At 58.2% G+C, this 20,196-nt stretch overlaps 2 protein-coding genes across 5 annotated transcripts in view; one reads left to right on the top strand and one right to left on the bottom strand.

Moving 5' to 3' along the window:
- LOC118678602 (DNA-directed RNA polymerase II subunit RPB2-like) overlaps positions 1–317 on the bottom strand; it is a 57,300-nt gene extending 56,983 nt beyond the window's left edge. The window contains 1 exon segment of the mRNA XM_036354411.1: positions 77–317. Within this exon segment, the coding sequence (XP_036210304.1) occupies positions 77–317 (241 nt within the window).
- Positions 318–6,631: 6,314 nt separating this feature from the next.
- Positions 6,632–20,196, top strand: part of RBM19 (RNA binding motif protein 19) — a 97,273-nt gene continuing 83,708 nt past the window's right edge. For all 4 annotated transcript variants that reach the window (XM_036353967.1, XM_036353966.1, XM_036353968.1 and 1 more), the window contains exons 1-14: positions 6,632–6,793; positions 8,712–8,894; positions 9,775–9,900; positions 10,115–10,153; positions 10,396–10,585; positions 11,629–11,909; positions 12,501–12,581; positions 13,326–13,404; positions 15,296–15,367; positions 16,332–16,535; positions 17,483–17,613; positions 18,417–18,538; positions 18,966–19,062; positions 19,397–19,507. In XM_036353967.1, coding sequence (XP_036209860.1) covers positions 6,758–6,793; positions 8,712–8,894; positions 9,775–9,900; positions 10,115–10,153; positions 10,396–10,585; positions 11,629–11,909; positions 12,501–12,581; positions 13,326–13,404; positions 15,296–15,367; positions 16,332–16,535; positions 17,483–17,613; positions 18,417–18,538; positions 18,966–19,062; positions 19,397–19,507 — 1,752 coding nt within the window. In that variant the 5' untranslated portion in view covers positions 6,632–6,757. The remainder of the gene's footprint in view (positions 6,794–8,711; positions 8,895–9,774; positions 9,901–10,114; positions 10,154–10,395; positions 10,586–11,628; positions 11,910–12,500; positions 12,582–13,325; positions 13,405–15,295; positions 15,368–16,331; positions 16,536–17,482; positions 17,614–18,416; positions 18,539–18,965; positions 19,063–19,396; positions 19,508–20,196) is intronic.

The following is a 20,196-nucleotide window of genomic DNA, read 5'->3' as shown; positions in this document are numbered from 1 at the left end:
AGGCGGGACTTTGAAGTGCTGGGCAGCACCTGTGATCTTCATCCCCACGGTGTCTACAGAGTAGCACCGCCCTCACCTCTCTGAGCGGCTCCTATCGGGTAATAATAGCCCAGATTTGGGGAGGCACTGGGTGAGACCGCGTGGGAAGAGCCCGGCCTTAAGGTGCCTCCGTGAAGACAGATGATGTGGTGGGTCATGGGGTCATTTAGTTCAACTTTCCTCAGTTTCTCCAACCCGGGCCGCAGGATGCCGTCCCCCACCGAGGATTCAGACATGGTGTTGGCTGCGGCCCTCTCCGCGGCCGGTGGAAGCGACATCTTTCCCAGCCTTGCTGAGAAGGCCCCGCTGGCCGAGTAGCGTGCTCCATCGGGACCACGCAGGAGGGCAGGGGCTTCTGACGGTTTCCGCTCCCTTCAGCGTCAGGGGCGGCGAGTGGGAGAGTCTTCCAGGCTGCCTCAGAGCCGAATGCGAGGAAGGACCCAACTCGTGCCTCTCCATCCCCAGTGCCGCCCTCCTCGTCCAAGCTACCATCCCCTCTCACTGGACAACCATGGCAGCCTCCTCCATGGCCTCCATGGCCTCCTTGTGCAGGAAGACCCAACACCCATTCTTGTCTGCTCCATTACTAGGACTCTGAGTTGGCCAATGGTGGCTATGGTGCACCTGCAGAACTACACTTCCCAGCATCCCTTGCAGCTAAAGAGAGCCTTGGGTTCTGGCTACTGGCACGTTGTTGGGAGACTTCTGTTGGTGGGACCTTTAAGGGCATCTGAGTCACTGGGAAAGATAAAGGAGAGGGAGCAGGAGGAGGCGGGGAGACCCTCCAGGTCAGGATACAGGCCGGGCACTTGGGAAGAAAGCGGGGGAGGAACAGCAGCAGCACAGCCTGGGGGGGTGGGGGGAGGGAGCAGGAAGGGGGGGGCGGGAGCAGGAAGGGGGGGGGCCTCAGCCAGCCCACTAGGGGCCCCAGAGCAGAGACGGTCCATCAGGAGTCCCTCCGCAGCTGGGAATAGCCTGGCTCTGGGACCCCATGCGCTCAGGGATGGATGGAGACCAGCCTGGGAGGGAGTGTGGCCTCCACGTGGGCACAGGACCCAAAGGCATGGCACCTGCGGGCGGTTGGACAGCTGTCCTGCCTGTAACCGGCTTTGGTGGGCGGAGCTGGGTGGCTCTCCACAGCTGCCATGTCACCTTCTCCCCGTACCTTTCCACACTCCCAGGAGGGACAGCTCCCCACTGTTGCTAAGGCCCCGGGAGCGCCTGCCCCCCCTCTTTGTTATCTTGGCCCCCACACGTCTCTGCCTGAGCTGGACTTAAATAAAAGCAGTCCTGGCCTCTAGGGGGCGGTCCCACTAAGCAAAGCCTTGTGGCCAGGGCGTTCTAGCCGCTGTAACATGTTCTTGTGAGGCAGGAAGGGGCAGGGCGTTACTGTGTATCCAGCTTTTAATAAGAACGGGCAGGGCCGCCTGCTGCACATAGTAGGCTTTGTCCACTTAGTAGGCTTTATCCAGCAAGGCGACCCCTGCGGAGAGGAAATGATGAAGCACCAAGGCCATAGCAACAGCTGGCAGCTGCTATCTCCCCAGGACGCTGAGGCTCTGAGGGGGACTCCTTTAGCTTGGGGAGTACAAGGGGGTGGTTGCCAGCATTCCTGGCTGTGGCTCTGGTGCCCCAGTCTTGAAGGCCGTAGCCTTGAAATCTCTGCTCCGTTTCCCATCGCCGCCTCTGTGAGTGTGTCATCTCACTCCGCCTTCGTCTTCCGAGGACACATGATTGCACTTAGGATCTGGGCTGCGCCAGCACGGCCAGGCTCGGTGAGCCTGAGAGGGGGCGGTGAAGGATTAAGAGCAGTGGTTCTCAACCTTGGCTGCACATTAGAGTCACCTGGGAATCTTTTTAAAATCCTGATTTCTGGGCCTCATCCTCTGGAAATTCTGTTTCTTTGTTACTAATGTCGTGGCCCCACCCCATCACAAAGAAACAGAATTTCCGGAGGATGAGGCCCAGAAATCAGGATTTTAAAAAGATTCCCAGGTGATGCTAATGGTTGAGAGCCACTGATTTAGACAAGAGAAGAAAGCTGGGTCTGGGTAGGACGCTGCCCTCTCTGATGGAAAGACAGCGCAACGGCCTTCGAGCCGAGTCTTTATTTTATAGCCAGATTTCTCGAGGCAACATAAGGGTGTGGTCAAGATGTTTACAATGTTCTCTCGGGTTTCGAATCCACTCAATTACATGCACCTGATCAAGCTTTGTTTCCTTGCTGCACCTCCTGCAGCCCATATCACTCAGCCACGTGGGACCACAGGTTTGGACCATAAGGTCAAGCTCACAACCATTGCCTTTGGCTGTCATTGTGCTGGGGCTTGCACGCGGCTTTGCCACGAGAGGACCGTGCCCCCTCATTAGTCCCAGGCTTGAACCTGTCCAAACGCTGTAGCCGCTCTCCACAAGGATCCACCTGGAAAATTCGAGATGCTATCACAAAGCCCTTAACCTGATCACACGTGCAAAGACACCCATTTCCTTTCTCTGGCCACATGTCTCAGGTTGAGGGTTTGGGGTGTGGAGATCTGTCTAGTGGGGCCATTTCTCAGTCTGCTGTGGGCTCCCCCTGTCTTACATCCTGGGCATCTTCCCCTGCCGCAGGCTCTGCAGACCATCCCTTCATTGAAGAACTGCAAGCCCTCAGTGGCCTTCTCTCCGCTCCATGCCCTGCCCAGCAGTGTCCTGTCTTTCCTTCCCAGACAGCACTCGCGCTCTTGCTCTCTGCACTTAGGCCCCTCTGGCTTCCTTTAGCTTCCTCCAGGTTCAGTCACTTTATCCAGAAATACGCACGGCCCCACTGTTGGGTTCAGGCTCACACAAGTGGGGTTCCAGCGTCCCGTCTCTGCACGGGTTTATACGCGATCCTCTGGCGCCGCCTTGTGGCCGATCTGTAGATTTGCAGGGAGCCGTTCTACTTGGGCAGCGCAAAGATCAGCTGAGAAATGCTGCTTCTCGCCGGATAAGGAAAAGGGGGAAAGGGATGGAGGGTTGTGGGACGCGATGGCATTTAGCAAGAGTCCTGGGAGACAGAAATGCAGAAAGGCGCCAAGCTGACCCTGGCCATTCAAGGAGCGGCTTCTACTCTATACGGAACAGTAGAGGGAACGCAGGCTCTGGATCCTCGCCTGCTACTTCCTGGCTGAGCGAGCTCATCTGCGAGAAAGTGGCCGCCGGTGTGGCCGGGGCTGAGGGATGGGCCGTGGTGGTCAGTTGGCTGCATCTCACAGGCGCTCCAGGCCAAAGTCAGGAAATGGACTTTCTTTTCAAACCAGGCCTTGGGGGGTCCTCTTATGCACAGGAGGCATCCGCCGCAGCACAGCTGAAAAAACGAGAAAATGAAGGACAGTTCTGGTTTTATTCCCAGTTCATCCCCGGATCATCCTGCCCGGCCTCGGGCCAGCAGGCGGCCAGGATTAAACAGGAACGGGAATTTGGAGCCTCCGGAGTCCAGAACACGGCCCCCATCCATGTGCCTCCTAGCTTGTCCCGGCCACACTGACGGATGAGCGATTTGTGGCGTCGGCTGAGAATGTTTATGGTTCAGCGCCAAGAGCAGGAGGGGCCCCCATTCTCTGAGGTTCAGTGCCCAGCAGGGCCTGGGGGGAGGGCCAAGGTGCAGCCACCACCTGCCACAGGTGAGTGGAGGCCGGTGCACACCTGCCCTCCAAGGGCCTGCTGGGGGCGGAGGGGCTGTGCGATGCTGGGGCCCCATTCAAGGTGGGAGGTGGAGACCCCCCGGCAGTGGTCCCCAGCACCGTTGTTACCCCCACTTCCTGACCCCTGGGGGTGACCACAGGCAGAGAGGAGCAGCCCCCTTGAACCTGACCTTGGTTTCTACTGTGTGATCTTAAGCACGTGTTTTCTTTCCGGGCCTCCATTTCCCTGTGTATCAACAGCTAGGATCGCCATGGCCTCAGACCCTGTCTACACCTATGAAAGCTAGCATGGTCTCTGAGCCTTTCTGAATACAGTGGGGCCTTGACTTACGAGTGTCCTGACTAACGAGTTTTTCGAAATATGAGCCATCTCTCGGCCGATATTTTGCTTTGAGTTGCGAGCTAAAATTCGGGTTACGAGCCAGCTTCAGATACCCCACCGCTAGTTGGCGCAGCGAACGTCACAGTGAACGCCACAACATCAGCCCAGCATCACGTGTCTCACTCGTTCACTTTAATGATTTGACATACGAGTAATTTGAGTTACGAGCTCCATCACGGAACGAATTAAACTCGTAAGTCAAGGCCCCACTGTACTGACACGCTTTCTTACACCCACATGGGACTTGTTAATGACAAAGGGGACGGTTGTCCGGAGAAGGGACCTGGCCGACAGCTCCTTAACCAGACGATCAGAGGTACCGCCACCCACTTGGGGGCAAGTTGACATCTCAACCCAAATCTAATCACGCAGAAATATCAGATTAACCCACAGCAAGAGAGAGAGAGAGATGTACTGCTCCTCCCATTTATGCATTCAGTGGTTGATTCCTATAGGTGCCCTGCCCAGGGATCGAACCCCCAACCTTGGTGTATCAGGCTGACGCTCTAACCAACTCAGCTGCCCGGCCAGGGCGAACTTGCTATTTTTGAAGAGTTCTGATCAGGATCTTCTTTTAGGATGTTCCTCCCCTGGGTTTGTCTGATGTTTCCCCGTAATTAAACTTCTCACGTGGGGAATATTGAGTTCCTTGTTCTCTCCTCCCTCCCTCCTGCCTCTCCCAACTCCTTCCAGGCTCTCTCCTCACTGCTGGCCTTTCCCTGTGGGCAGTTAATTCCCTCAGATCCCAACAGGACCTCTCACAGCCCCAGTGGGGAAGGCAGCCGTGGGGCGGGGAGTGCTGGTCAGACCTGGCTGATCTGTTGTGGTGTTTCGGCCGGCTCCACGGGCTCCAGGTGCCCTGGGTGACATTTGCTGGAAAGAAAAGGAGTCAGGAGACCCAACAGGAAGTCAGGAGAGCAGCGAGACTAATAACAACCCTCTCCTGGGCTGTTTATTAAATGCTCTGATAGACAGCCCAGGACGCCCCTCCTTCCCTGACATGTGGCGACCATATTTCCTTGGCCCAGCGTTGAGACGGGTAGATTGGTCAAGAGCACTTCGTTGCCTTTTAATGCCTCTGATTTGTGAATTTCCTTAGGGAAGGCTGCGTGTAGTTGCGCATTTTTCAAAGGGCAGTTTGTGAAAATAATGAAATAAAAGAATTGGAAACCAGGACTGGCCGGGCAGCCCACACTTGCCCCCTCCTAAAAGGCCAAGGTCTCGGAGCTGCTTGGGAAAGCCCGCTCCTTCCGTCCTGACCCAGGTCACAGGTTGCACAAAACAACCCCTAATGGCCATTTCAGTAAAGGGCCCTGGCACACGATCCATAAATATCTGTTGAATAAACAGGTGACTTGAAGCACAGTGACCCCTGAAGTCATCTGCTCTGGGCCTGAGGGCATTTTTTTCCACGTGTAGGTATGTTTGTCCCGATAGACGGTCAACGTGCCTTTTTTTAAATGAGGCATGCCGCCCGCGGCCCGCGAGTTTGACATGCTTGGTCTAGATTTAAGATGGGCCCTAAACCCGATGGCGCTGTCGGAATAAGAGGACAGAGGACACCAGGAGGGAGGCGTCCACGTGAAGATGGAGGTAGGGAGCAGAGTGGTGTGAGTTACCAGGAGCACCGGAGCCCCCAGGGCCACCAGCGGCAGGAAGGCCGCCCCTCGAGCCTTCCAGGCTGGCACCTGGACTGTGGGTGTCTGGCCTCCAGAGCTGTGGCAGAGTAGATTCCTGTTGTTTTAAGCCTCTAAATTTCTGGTAATTTGTTACCACAGGCCAGGGAACCAATACACCCGTAATCCTATCACTTAAAACGACTTGTACTTAATACTGCTTAAGCGCCACACGGCTCTGAGCAAGCTGCTGCTTCGCTCCTCTGGTTCCCAGTTTACTCGCCCGCAAACTGGGGACGTTTTCTTTCCAATGTCCGCATTCCAGGATTTACAGGTGATGCTCAGCAATCAGCTCACGGCGCCGGCAGCCTCTCTGAGCCTCCGTCCCCCATCTCTAAAAGAGAGGCAAGAGCCCTAACCGGTTTGGCTCAGTGGATAGAGCGTCGGCCTGCGGACTGAAAGGTCCCAGGTTGGATTCCGGTCAAGGGCATGTACCTGGGTTGCGGGCACATCCCCAGTAGGGAGTGTGCAGGAGGCGGCTGATCGATGTTTCTCTCGTCGATGTTTCTAACTCTCTATTCCTCTCCCTTCCTCTCTGTAAAAAAAACAATAAATAAATAAATAAGTAAGTAAGTAAATAACAAGAACCCCTACCCTGTCCCCATCCTCAGGCTTAGAACTCCATACAAAGGTGCAGTAGGAAAGGAGGCTGGAACAGCGGGCCCTGCGCCCATACGCTAAGGGGCCACCTCAATCCCATCCCCGGCCGAGGGAGCACCACCGCCCCCTGCCGGCTGAGCATTGGTCTCCTCCGGGGCCGCCCGACCGCCTGCGCCTGCGCAGAAGGCAAGCGCTCAGGCCCGCCCCTTGTGGGTGTGACTTCCTCGGGGCGCTCGGTCTGGCCACGCCCATTTCCGGAAGGGGCTGGCCCAGGCCGGGAGCACGTGACTGGGATCCGGCTCGGGAAAGATGGCGGCGCCCAGGGCTGCGGCGTGAAAGTGTCAGTGGGAGACTCTGTGCGCCGTGCTGGGGTCAGAGCCGCGGGGCCGGGCGCCATGTCGCGCCTGATCGTGAAGAACCTCCCGAATGGGGTGAGTGGCAGGGCCTGGGCCCGGGGCTCTGAAATGAGGGCCGGTCGGGGGCCAAGGGTCGGTAGGAAGGCGACTGCGGGGAATTGAGGGGCTTTCCCTCCGGGGCAGGACCCGCGGCTTTCCCCCTTTGACAGTGGGAGGAAGGGATTGTCACTGCTCACGGCTTCACAGCCGCCGGTGGGTCCCTGACGCGCAGCCCGACCCTCTCCCAGGGAGCACCGCCCCGCTCCCGGCCCCCTGGTCCGGTCACATTTCGTTGTTGTTGACTCGAGGCTGGGTCACACCCGGTACCTGCAGCCCTTTCCACTCGGGGGGCTGATGGGCGGCACGTGGGGAGTAATGGGCTTAGGGCCCCGCGTTCCAGTTCCGGATCCCGTCATCGGGGCAGGCGGGTTCGTTTCAGAACCGATAAACGGCTCCGAACCATTTATCCAGTACGTGGACTGTTTCCCTGGAGTCCCGCGCAGAACCTGCGGTGGGCACTCAGCTACACATGCCCAGGGAGTGAGGGAAGAAACAGACGGATGTGGGGCCAGAAGGTTGGGGCTCTGGGCCATCCTCACCTCCCTCCCTGTCACCTTTCCTGCGTGGGAAACTGCACACGCTGGTGCGGCGTCAGCTCATCCCCCACACCCAGAAGGTGCCATCTTGGTCCGAGGTCTTCTGTGCTCTTGCCTCTACTACCCCTTGGGACGGACTCTCTCCCCTTGGGAAGAGGAAGGACCCAAAGCCATTGCTGTTTCATTGCCCTGGTTTTTTAACCTTGTCTCCCCCTTGCCCCTCCCCACCACAGATTGGGCATCGGGAGGCTATGACACAATTTTACTTTTTTAAAATATATTTTTATTGATTTCAGAGAGGAAGGGAGAGGCGGAGGGAGATAGAAACATCAATGATGAGAGAGAATCACTGATTGGCTGCCTCCTGCACACCCCCTGCTGGGGATCCAGCCTGCAACCTGGGCATGTGCCCTTGACCTGAATCTAACCGGGGACCCTGTGGATGACGCTCTATCCACTGAGCCGAACCGGCTAGGGCGGCTATCACACAATTTTAAAAATTTGAACAGCACAGTAGTGTATAAGCTGAGAAGCAGGGTTTGTTCCCTCTTCCCCTCCCTCTATCTTTCTCCAGGAGTAACCATCTTCTCTGGCTTATTTTAGGACTCCCCATAGGTTTCTTCCTCTGCCCAAAGGTGTGCCCCATTTCTTGGCCTGTTTACCCAATGACTATCTGTTGACCCCCACTATGAAAGATGAGGAACCTAGATCAGCTATTCCTTCATCGGTTATTTTTTATTTTAAAAAGTGTTTTTATTGACTTCAGAGGAAGGAAGGGAGAGAGAGATGGCAACATCACTGATGAGAGAGAATCATCGGTCAGCTGCCGCCTGCACGCCCCACGCTGGGGATGGAGCCTGAAACTCAGGTGTGTGCCCTGACCGGGAGCTGAGCCTTGACCTCCTCTCCTGGTTCATAGGCCGATGCTCAACACTGAGCCACACTGGTCGGGGGTGTTATTTGTTGTTTTTAATCCATCCATCATTTACCGTAAATGGTATACTTTTAAAATACCTATTATTGATCTATCCATCATATCCGTCAGCTTTAGGCAGTGCCTATTTTTTTTAATCCTCGAGGATATATTTGTATTGATTTAGAGAGAGAAAGAAACATTGGTGTGAGAGGGAAACATCAGTCATTTGGGGGCCTCCTGTACGTCCTGACTGGGAAGCGAACCCGAAACCTTTGGTGTATGGGACGATGCTCCAACCAGCTGAGCCGCCTGGCCAGGGCTAGGCCGTGTCTCTTGATGCCTCACTGTGATGGATGAGGGTGGCTCCCCTTCCCTTCTCAGCTTCCATCTGTCCCTGGGCTCTGACCTCCCCGCTCTCCCTCACGGTGCCCCTCTGTCCTAGATGAAAGAGGAGCGGTTCCGGCAGCTGTTTGCCGCCTTTGGCACGCTGACGGACTGCAGCCTCAAGTTCACCAAGGATGGCAAGTTCCGCAAGTTCGGCTTTATCGGCTTCAAGTCCGAGGAAGAGGCCCAAAGGGCACTGAACCATTTCAACAAGAGTTTTGTCGACACGTCCCGGATCACGGTGAGTCGGCGGGAATCTCGCCACTGTCTGCCTGTGGAAAGCGCTCTTTCCCTCCTACCCCTGTCCCCTTTCAGGCTGTGATGTCCTCAGCGTCTCACTGCTTCTCAGTCTTTCCTGCCTAGAGATCCCCGGAGAGTTTGTTAAACTGGTTTCCTGGGCCCGTTCACGGGGTTTCTCATTCAGTGTGTGGGGGAGGGGGCCCAGGAATGTGCATGTCTAACAAGCTCACAGGTGATGCTGCGGTCCCCACATGAGAACCACTGGTCTACGTCATTCATTCACAAACTGTTCAGCCAGTACTCGAGTGCTTACGTGATGCAGGGGATTTGGAGCGGATGTGGCCCCCTGGCCCGTCCTCATGGAGCCAGCAGCCCACGGGAGACGTGGCTGCTTTCAGTCACTGTGGTCAGTGCTGAGGAACAAAGGAGGTGCCGTCCTTGCTGGGGGGTGGATGGGGAGTCAGGAAAGCTTCCTGGAGGCGGAGGTCCTACTCTGTCACTCACGTGCATTTAATGACTCGGTAAAGACATCGAGTTCCAGTCACCATTCTGACCCCCTCTGACCTGGGTGACCTGGGGCAAGTCACTCACTTCCCTGTGCTTCGGTTCCTGGCCTGAGAAGTGGGGTAGCCATGGCTCCTTCCTCGCACTGGGGGAGGCTCAGTGTATTTCTACTTGCAAAACAGCAAGACTGCCTGGTAAACGTTCACGCCCACAGTGCTGTGAAGAGAGCAAAGCCAGGCGAGGGGAGCATGCGGAATTTGCTTCAGCCAGCTCAGCTAGGCTGTGGCAGCGGCCTTTTTAAAAGCCCAAGCTCCTGGTGTGAATGTGGCTGGGCACAGTGGCAGGCCCCCCCTGACCGCCCTCCCTCGCCTGTGCAGGTGGAGTTCTGCAAGTCGTTTGGGGACCCGACGAAGCCACGGGCCTGGAGCAAGCATGCCCAGAAACCAAGCCAGACCAAGCAGCCTCCGAAAGACAAGGACTTGGTGCCCCCAGAAACTAAGAAAGTGCGTACACGGTCACTCCTGCCTTCGAACCAGGGGTCAGCAGGATGGCCACCCCTGGGGGCTCAGGGCAGGGGAGCAGGGGTGACATGCGACTCCCTCTTGGATGGTTCCTGCAGGAGGGCCCTCCCAAGACAATTCAGTTTCATCTCCCCTTGCCCAAGCCCCCCGCTTCTCAGGCCAGATTGTCCTCATCATCTGCACCTTCTGTTTGTAGGACAAGAAGAAGAAAAAGGCAGCGAGTGAGCTGGAGGAGGTGAGTCTGTCCTGGTGCCCAAGAAGGTGGGCAGTGGGAGGGGTCCTGGGAGCGCTGGAGCCGAGTCTGGTTTCTTAGGCTTCTTGTCCGGTGAAGCGTCCACTCCGCCCTCCTAGGGCTGACCCAGCTGGCCCCAGGGGACATGAACGTGGAGGGTGCTCTGACCCGCCGGGAGTCAGGAGGGGTGAGCTGACTGAGTCGTCCTGGCCTGTGTTTCCCTCTTTCCGCTGCGGTGCCACCAGCTGAAGGAAAACACCGAGTTCCGGGAGTTCCTCTCGGTTCACCAGAGGCGGACACAGGTAGCCACTTGGGCTAACGATGCCCTGGACACGGAGCCCTCGCAAGGGAAGAGCAAGCAGGCCAGTGACTACCTGAACTTCGACTCCGATTCGGGCCAGGAGAGTGAGGAGGGAGCCGGGGAGGACTCAGAAGGTAAGGCATGGACACACCCCCTCGGGTCCCCGCACGCCTACGGGCCTGTGCTCTCACGGGCTTGCGCAAATGTGGGTCCCTCGGTGCCAGACACTGCCCTCTAGTGGGGTGGCTATCCCAACTGCAAGTACGTCGGCCTTGACTGATCTTGGTCATTTATTCAGCCACTCAATATTGAGTACCTGCTATGTGCAGGCACTGCTTTAGGCATTGGGGATACAGCAGTGAGCGAACGACGAAGAATCCTGCCCCCACGGAGCTGTCATCCTGGTGGGCGGAAAGACACCGTAAAGAAATCACCCACTAGTTAGTGTGTTACGTGAAGACACGGAGAGAAAGCGGGGAGGGGGTAGGAGAGTTCCCGAGAACAAAGGTCGGAAGGAGGTGGGGGCAGCTCCGTCCTCAGGAGGTGCCCACAGTGTAGTGGGGGGATGCGGGTGTGTGAGCAGTTGCAGCCCAGGATGGCACGTGGCGGGTGAGGGTCGGGAATCCATTGTGGCTTAAAGCACAGAATGGCTTCAATGTGGATGTCACATACGGTCAAGTTTCCGTGCAAAGCTGGGGGCCGAAGGACTCGCTGGGAGTTGGTGGGACACGGTCATGGAGGGGACAGGCGGGGGTGCAGGCGGAGGGAACAGCGTTCTGCGTGGCTCAGGATGGCTGCAGCTGTGGGAGCTGGAGGCAGTCAGCCGTCCGAGGGGCAGGAGCTCGGGTTTCTCCCTGCAAGCACCTGGTAGTCACTGGAGGCTTTAGTCCAGGAGTGGCCAAAAGGTCCTCCAGGTCGCAGTTGAAAGAGTGGGTGACGAGGGCAGGGCTGCTGCGGGGAACACGCAGCTCCCAATGTGTGGCACGTGGCACCTCAACATGGCAGCATCTCACCATGTGACTATCAGGACTCACCAGGGCTGCGCGGCACAGGGCCCCTGGTGATGGTGGGCTTGGCACCTCGTGCCCCTGCCGTCCCAGGCCCCTTGCGGGCTGCACAAACACAGTCCTTTGGTGCCAGGGACTGTCCCCGACTCCCAGCCTCCCTGTTTTCCCAGAGGAGGGCGGCCTCGAACCGAAGGCAGCCGTGCGGAAGGAGCTGTCGGACATGGATTACCTGAAATCCAAGGTGGTGCGGGCCGAGTCGCCGTCTTCCTCAGAGGAGGAGGAGGAGGAGGAGGAAAGTGAAGATGAGGCCGTGAACTGTGATGAAGGCAGTGAGGCCGAGGAAGAAGATCCCTGTGCGGCCCCCGCCCGGCAGGGCCAAGAGAGGACAGGGCCAGCCCCAGAGCAAGGCACCCTGTCTGGGACCAAGAAACCCCAGGAGGCCAGCACCCAGGTGTGTGGATCGCGCTGGGTCTGGGGGTCCGGGAGCCGGTTGGTGGTTCACCATGTCCTCGCCCACGTACCCTGCAGGCCCCAGACCTGGCTACACATCTCAGCTCTGCCACTTGCTTTGTGACCTGTGCGTGCACTTCTTTCTGAATCTGTTTCCTGTCTCTGGAGAGTGAGCTGCTGATGGATGCAGCCTGTTAACTTTATATTTAGTGGCAGTGTACGCAGATGTCAGCCCACAGTCAACAACAATGCGTATGATTAAGTGAGCACTTACTACGTGCTGGGTCCAGTGCCTGCCGTATCCTTTGTCATTGAGTCTTAAGACAGTCTTGAAGGCCAGGCGTTCTTCATGTCCAGTTTCACAGGGGAGGGCACTGAAGTCCAGGGGAGGGATTGTTTTGACCCAACCAGACAGCAGTGCCCGATGGTGCTCTGCACAGTGGGCACAGACTGAGCCCCGAGTCGGTGGCAGCGAGCATCACGTGACCTCAGGATGCTCGCAGCATCCCCGGCTTGCTGTCAGCGCGCCTCTGCACACTCAGTGCCACTGGGCCAGGGACTCACTCCCACTCTGTTCTCTGCTGTCACTCAGAAAGAGAAGCCAGCTGTCCAGTGGGAACCCAGCACCCCCCACACCGTGAAGCTGCGGGGAGCCCCATTCAACGTCACAGAGGTGTGTGCCGCTAACTGGGACAAGGGCCAGAGCTGAGGGTGGGGTGCTGGGAGCCCCTGCTGCAGGGGGTTCAGGGTCTGCGGAGGACTGGAGCTGGGAAGCACTGGGGCTAAGAGGCTGCTGAGTGCGATCCCAGGCCTTGCCTTTCACGGGACGGTGGCTGACCAGCCGAGAGGAGCAGCTGCCCTCACCCATGGTGCACGCTAGGGCTGCGCATGCGTCTCCTGCTGGAGAAAGGAGAGGGTCACCTGATCAATATTTAAGGCTTTGGGATCCATACTCTGTGTTAGTGCATTTTTAAAAAATGTGTTTGAATCGCCCTCATGTTCAGAAGAGAGAGACTGGAGAGTATTGGGACGGCCTGCAGCAGCACCGTAAGTGACTGCGAGCCATCACCGTGAGGGCACAGGGACAGATAGTCCAGCGCTGAGGAGAAGCGGGAAAGGCCAGACTTAACCCCAAATATATAAAAGGTACTTGCGGGGAGGGATGTCAGACACAGTGCCTTAAAATGCCGATGGTGGCATTGCTATTTTATATTTACATCCTTCATCTCCAGCTTCTCCAGATTTTTTCCAAGTTTCATTTAATGATGGAGAAAAGACGTGTATATTTAAGGGAAAGAGAGAAACGAGAAAGGACGAAACACTGGTAACCTTTACACGTTCAGGACTTCGGCCCAGGTTTCTTTGTTTGGGCTGCGCTTTTATTACCAGTTGATACAGGGGGAACCTTTCCTTGTAGAAAAACGTTACGGAGTTCCTGGCGCCCCTGAAACCGGTGGCCATTCGGATCGTGAGGAATGCTCACGGGAACAAGACAGGTGAGGTCTGGGTGTCAGGGGTCCAGAGACAGCTGGGGAAGGTGGAAGGTGGGGGCAGTGGAGTTGGGGGACACTTGAGGGGCAGCTGTTCTTGTTTCTGCTTGTGGTCCCTGGCTCCGTGGATTGGCTAGACCCGTGGCCAGCAAACCACAAAAAACGACGTGCAGGCGCGCACGTACAGTGCGATTGAAACTTTGTGGCCCATGTGCAGAAGTGGGTATTTTGTGGAAGAGCCACAGTCAAGGGGCCAAAGAGCCGCATATGGCTCGCGAGCCGCAGTTTGCCGACCACTGGGCTAGACTGCTTGGGCCAGGGTCTCCTCTTGTCCCTGCCTGGCAGCCTGGTGCGTGGTTGTCACTGTTTCTCTTGTCTCCACTCTTGCCAGTGGGCTCGCCTGTTGCTTTAAACAGATGTCCCTCCCCAGTCTAGGGTTTGCTGTGCCGACAGACAGCACTCTGAGCTGCTAAGAATGTGTGTTGTTGCCCCTCACTGTCCTCTGCCAGGCTTCCCTGCTGGGCAGCAAACATGCTGGAAGGAAGGGTCTGAGCTTGGAGAGGTGGGCACCCCCTTACTGCCCCGGCCGGGGCTGCAGGACACGTAGCAGCAGAGCTGTGCTCCCAGGAACCATGCCGAGGCCTGGGCAGCGCTGGGCGTGCAGGCTGCCCTTGGCAAGAAGCTGTGGGCCCAGGCTGAGCAACAGGAGCTCCTGGGGCCAGAGTCCGGGGAAGAAAGGCCACCTGCTTTAGGGGTGGTCTTGTTGCCTTCAAGTTTCTGTGTCCCCTCCCCGGCCCTCTGAGCATGCAGCCCTGCTCTCCAGGCAGGCCCAGTGGCCAGCGTCCCTCTCTCCCTGCCCACCTGTTCGGGTACAATCCAGGGCAGGGGAGAGCCTGCCCAGCTTCAGATCCCAGCTCGGCCACCTGCCAGCCCTGGGGCCTTGGACCAGGACGTAGTCAGTTTCCTCATCTGAGCAATGGGGTGGTCGTGTCTCGTTTAGCTGTGAGGACTCAGTGAGTTAGTACGCACAGTGTTTACAACAGTGCTGAGCGCCCATCCAGGCTCCCTGTGAGCCAGAGTTAGGACTGTGGCGGTGCCCCGCTCGCATGGCTCTTCAGAGACCAGCGGGAGGGGCAGGGAGGGGCACGCTTGAGGTCTCAGGACGAGGAGCCGTATTGGAGGCCTTGGAGCTGGAGAGAGCTGGCCTGTGAGCGTGACGCTTCAGGGAAGTAATCGGATGTCCCCATGGGAGCTGCTGAGGAGGCAGGCTGGCCCCGTGCTGAGGGCTCAGTAATTGGACTGCAGCCCCGGGTGCGGACCGAGGATGGGAAAGACCCCACTGGCTCTGTGCACCTCGGGCCTTGGGCTCCGGCAGAGTGGCTGTGGAGATGGCCCCTCAGGGTGGGTCACGGGGGGGGGGGGGGGGGGCGGGCTGGAAGGGGACAGAGGCCTCCTGTCTTCTGACTCCGACATCCCAGCATCGTCATCCCAGTGTCGTCAGTGTAGAGCCAGGCCCCAGAGTCTCAACCAGGGGTGGGGAACCTTTTTCCTGCCAAGGGCCGTTTGGGTATTTATAACACCATTCACGGGCCATACACAAAAATTAACCTGCTGTATGTGGTCAGACATTTCATTAACTCACCCCTGATGCCTTGGCAGGGCCAGACCAAATGACGTTGCAGGCCTTGGACAGCCCATGGACTGGACATCCCCTCCCCTCCCCCCGGCCTAAAAATTCTGCGAAGGGAGATTCGGCCACAGTGGGAGGGAATCTTTGCATTTTGGAGAATTGGCAAAACTGGAAGTTCTTCCCCACTCTCTGCCCAGCTTCTCCTGAACACCTAGCACAGTGTGGGGGACGTCTGCGGACTTGACTTTGGTCATTGTCCTTCCTCAGGGTACGTCTTTGTGGATTTCAGCAGCGAAGAGGAAGTGAAGAAAGCTTTGAAGTGCAACAGAGAATACATGGGTAAGGACACGGGGACAGGCCCGGCTCTGCGTGGAGGCAGGGTGCGTTCATTCCTTTATTCTTTCCTTTACTCCACGTTTGGTGAGGGTCTGCTCTGTGCCAGGCACTGCTCTGGGCACTGGTGAGACAGCGGCAAGCAGAACAGCTTGAGCAGCTGCTGTAGAGTAAATGGACAAAGGGGAGAGGGGGAGGCATCGATGGGCTGTGCTGGGGGGAAATGCAGAGCAGGAGAGGCAGGATTGAGGAGGCACGTTTATGAGCAGGAGTGTGTCCCCTTGGGCCTCCCTGAGAAGGTGAGAAAACCCAGAGGAGCAGAGGGAGCAAGCCCTGGCTTCGGGGGGCAGGTGTTCCAGTGCAGGGAACAGTGCAGGCAGCATGTGCAGGTCCCTGAATTGGGAGGTCGCCTGAATGGTCTGCAAGACGTGATCATTGACCTGACCCTGGCATGGACAAGTGACTCAGATTCAGCCGCCTGCCCCTAGTGAAGACGCAAGTTCTGTTGGGGAAGGAGAGAAACCAAGCAGTCTTGTCAGCCAGTCAGGCAGTAGGTGTTTATTGAGCACCTACTGTGTGCACGTGGAGGAGATAGTGGTGATCACGGTCTAATCAGGCCCCGGGTGATGCACGTAGAGTTCACTTGTGCAAGGCGACGGGCTCCTCGGCGTTGGGTGCACACGTCATGTGTCCTGAGGCAGAGTAGCCGTCGGTGCCAGGACACATGCCCTGAGCTCAGGATGCAGATCTGGACGGAGGCAGCCCAGGCAGGCTCCCCCCAGGTTGACACTGACTTGCAGGATGGATGACATGGGGAAAGGGCCTTCGGGTCAGGCCAGCTGCAGTCTGAGCCTGGGCCTTGGCCTCTGGAAGGCGGAGGCGGCGACGACGACGAGTTTGGAATCGTCAGTTGGGAGTCACTGGCAAGTTCCAGGCCTCCCCCCAGGCCCTGACTTCTCTCCTTGTGCAGGTGGCCGCTACATCGAGGTGTTCAGGGAAAAGACTGTCCCCGTGGCCAAAGGGCCCCCGAAGAGCAGCAGCAAACCCTGGCAGGGCCGGACACTCGGGGAGGACGAGGAGGAGGAGGACCTGGCCGACTCGGGGAGGCTCTTCGTGCGCAACCTGCCCTACACCAGCACCGAGGAGGACCTGGAGAAGATCTTCTCCAAATACGGTGGGTGCGGCTCCCCGGAGCAGGCGGCTGAGGGCAGGCAGGCCTGGCTTCCAGTCCCAGGCTGCCCCTCAGCTCCTGACCTTGGGCTCATGATGTCCCCTCCCGTCTCAGTTTCCTCATCCATGAAATGGGCTGATGATCCCTGAGCTGCTGTGAGAATTCACACACGCTGTGCTTGACAGCGAGGGTGTTTTTGCTGTCGTCATTGTTGCTGTTTCACAGGACATGAACTTGAAGACCCGTAGTTTAGCTGGGTCACCCTGGGCAGTATTCGGTTGTAAGGTCATGGCTGTGAAGGGAAGGAAGTTAGGGTTTAAAGTGACGGTGAGGTCTCGATGCCACTGAGATCCCCTGGGGGGTCTCCCACTTTTATTCGGAGGCCGTCTCTGGGTGGTGGGGGTCGGGGCGTGGTTGAGTGCCTGGTGTGGGGACAGGGAGGCCCTGAGCAGGACTCTGCCATTGGTGTAACCTTCCAGCCTGCGGTTCCTGCTGTCCTGAGCACGGATCCTTCCCCCCAGGCCAGCACCCTAGTTGATAGCAGGGCCGGCTGCACACGAGAGGGAGTCAATAGACTGCAAGCACTTCCGGGGCACTGAGTAGGCGCTGTTAGGACACTTCACGTGTCAGTGCCTTTAACCCTCCCAGCACCCATGAGTCAGGTGCTCTGATGATGCCACTTTACAGATGAGAAGACTGAGGCACCTGAAGACCACACCTATAGGTGGTGGAGGCAGGACCCCGCCCAGCACCTGTACTGTCAGGAGAGATGCATAAAGGGTTGTGTCAGGGACACCCTTGATCTTTGAGGTGGTCTCACGGCAGCCTCTGACCACCGGCCGACCCAGAGCGGCAGCCTGATGCTCTCGCCAGTGAAGGCCGTCACCTGCTCAGTGCCGAGCGTGCAGGCCCATCCAGGCCCCAGACACTGACCCCTCTCCTGTCCGCAGGCCCCCTGTCCGAGCTGCATTACCCCATCGACAGCCTGACCAAGAAACCCAAGGGCTTTGCCTTCGTCTCCTTCATGTTTCCTGAGCACGCAGTGAAGGCCTACGCAGAGGTGGACGGGCAGGTGTTCCAGGTGACTGCCCTGGGCCCAGGTGTCCAGGAGAGGCCGTGTGTGTGCGTGCGTGAGTGTGTGTGTGCGTGCATGCGTACGTGTGCACACCCCCCATTTCTAAGGAAGCACACTAGTGGCCTGGGAAGCTGTCCTCACACTCACCTAGAGGGCAGCGCCCTGAGGACTGGTCAGCTCTGGTTCCACTGAACCGTCAGCACCTGGGACAGCACCTGGTACCTAGTGGGCACTCTCTGAGGGTTTGCTGAATGAATGAATATGCTCTCCTTCTGGAGAAATGGCACTTGGAAGAGGAAGAAGGAAGGAAGGAGTTGGGCGCGGTCATGTTAAATGGCCACAGTGGAGTGTAAGACGCTCTTGTCTTTTTTCCCAGCGCCTCCAAGTAAGGTGCTCAGTTCGCACCCCCAGCCCAGGCTCCTGTCCCCCTCTTCCCTTCTTTCCATTCGTGCCTGCATAGTGCAGTGATCTCCCTGTGGCCTCCGGACCAGACCTCCCGTGCAGGCCCTACGTGTGCAGGGGCAGGATGGGCCCTGGCCTCGGGGTGGGGGGTGGGTGGCACTTACAAGCTGACCAGTCTCCCTCGTGAGGCTGTCACATGGCCTCTGTCCCAGTGTTAGGCCCCCGGGTCCCGTGGCCAGGTCCCCATTCTGGGTCGAGGGTAACCACATGGTCATTTGGCCTGAGGCCGTGTCTGAGAGGGTTTCAGCACCACGTGCTGCCACCTGTTCGGAGAGGCCGTTATCCTGGGGAGGATGTGGAGGCACCTGACCCCTCCCCCCTGACTCCCTTCCCCCCACCCCTTTTAGGGCAGGATGCTCCATGTCTTACCATCCACCATCAAGAAGGAAGCCAGCGAGGACGCCAGCGCCCCGGGATCGTCCTCTTACAAGAAGAAGAAAGAGGCCAAAGACAAAGCCAACAGCTCCAGGTTCTTATGCGCGCAGCCGCGGCCCTGGCCAGGCTCCTGCTCCCTCGCCCCCTCTTCCCCAGCCGCCGCGGGGCTCAGGCTCCTTGGGGGGTCCAGCCTCGCCATAACCTTGCTGAGCCCGTTTCTCACCTGCAGAACGGGAGAATCGTAGTGGTGCTTAGCTGTGCGGAGCCCTGGGGGTTAAACAGGTTGACAGGCAGAGCTTAGTCCCTGGCACAGAGTGGCTGCCTGACACAGTGAGGGTTGTTCATGTCATCATCACCGTCCTCGTCCGCAGGCCCTAGGAGGTGGCCCACACCAGGGAAGCTGGGGGAGAGAGGCTTTGGGGTTCAGAACAGCAGGCCGAGGGCTCATTTCTCAAAGGTTTTGCATCTGAAACAATATTCCCATCGTTGCTCTGTGGTCTGACGTCCCTCTCCTGCCTCAGCTCTCACAACTGGAACACGCTGTTCATGGGCCCCAATGCAGTGGCCGACGCCATCGCACAGAAGTACAGCGCCACCAAGAGCCAAGTGTTTGACCATGTGAGTGAGCGGCCCGTCTGATGTACCGGCTGTGGGCCAGATGTGAGGGGCCAAGGGCCAGGAGGGGCCATCGTGCTGGGTCGCCTGGGAGGGGGCCTCTGCTGCATCGTGGTCAGCCTGGGCCCCGCCACGTCCCAGCCGCCCCTCGACCCTGGCTCCTGCGGGGTTGTGTGGAGCGACCCTGAGAGGTGACAGCCAGAGCCAACCGGTCAGTGGGGTCGGGGAGGGCATCGGGGGGTCCTCTCCCTCCAGGCCTTCCTCTCGGCCTGTGGGACACGGGAGGCTGCTCGTCACCTGCCCGACAGCCACCAGGCCTCTTGCTTCCCTCCCACAGGAGACCAAGGGCAGCGTGGCCGTGCGCGTGGCCCTCGGGGAGACCCAGCTTGTGCAGGAAGTGCGGCGCTTCCTCCTGGACAACGGAGTCAGCCTGGACTCCTTCAGCCAGGTGGGTGCACACCGGCTTGGCAATGCCGCCGGCCACGGGGAGCTGGGAGCTGGGAGCTGGGAGCTGGGCTGGGTTCAGGTTGGCAGCGTGGCAATGGGTTTGAGGACCCGGCCTATCGAGGGTGATGTTTGCCATTAATTTTTAGTCTCCAAAGAGAGGAAGGAAATCACACGGGTTCAGACAAGGCGCCTGACTGGATGGTGTCTCTCAGGGGCCTATGCAAGAGGGCTACCTCGTAACCTTCATGCAGACCAGGGGGCCCAAACATCTAATCTCCCCGCCACCCCCCCCCCCCTCAGCTCCTTTCTAAGAGCAGCTGCTGTCTATCTGAGTGGTGGGCCTTCCTTGAACCAAGTAGGGGAGCGGTCACCTCCACGTGCTCCCTCCACCAGGTGGGGTTCTTAGGGTTATGGCTGATTAAGTCTTGGGGGCCCAGTGAGCACCTAACACCCTCATCAAGATCCCCCTTTCATTCTACAGACAAGGAAACTGAGGCCCTGAGGGCGGGGGTGGCTCAGAGGTCCAACAAAGAGACTGTGGCAGGAGCCTGGGCTCAGTCTCAGCTCCCGCCTTCCGAACAGCAGCTTCCTGAGGTTCACCTGCCTTAGACTGACCTGAGAGGGTGGCTAGGATGGAAGGATGGGCGGATAGCTGAGTGGGAGGAAAGTGGGGGCGATGGATGAGGCGGG

Source organism: Myotis myotis, unplaced genomic scaffold (genome assembly GCF_014108235.1).
Source record: "Myotis myotis isolate mMyoMyo1 unplaced genomic scaffold, mMyoMyo1.p scaffold_m19_p_20, whole genome shotgun sequence".
In the NCBI taxonomy this organism is placed as follows: Eukaryota; Metazoa; Chordata; class Mammalia; order Chiroptera; family Vespertilionidae; genus Myotis; species Myotis myotis.
This window is presented reverse-complemented; position numbering and strand designations above follow the sequence as displayed.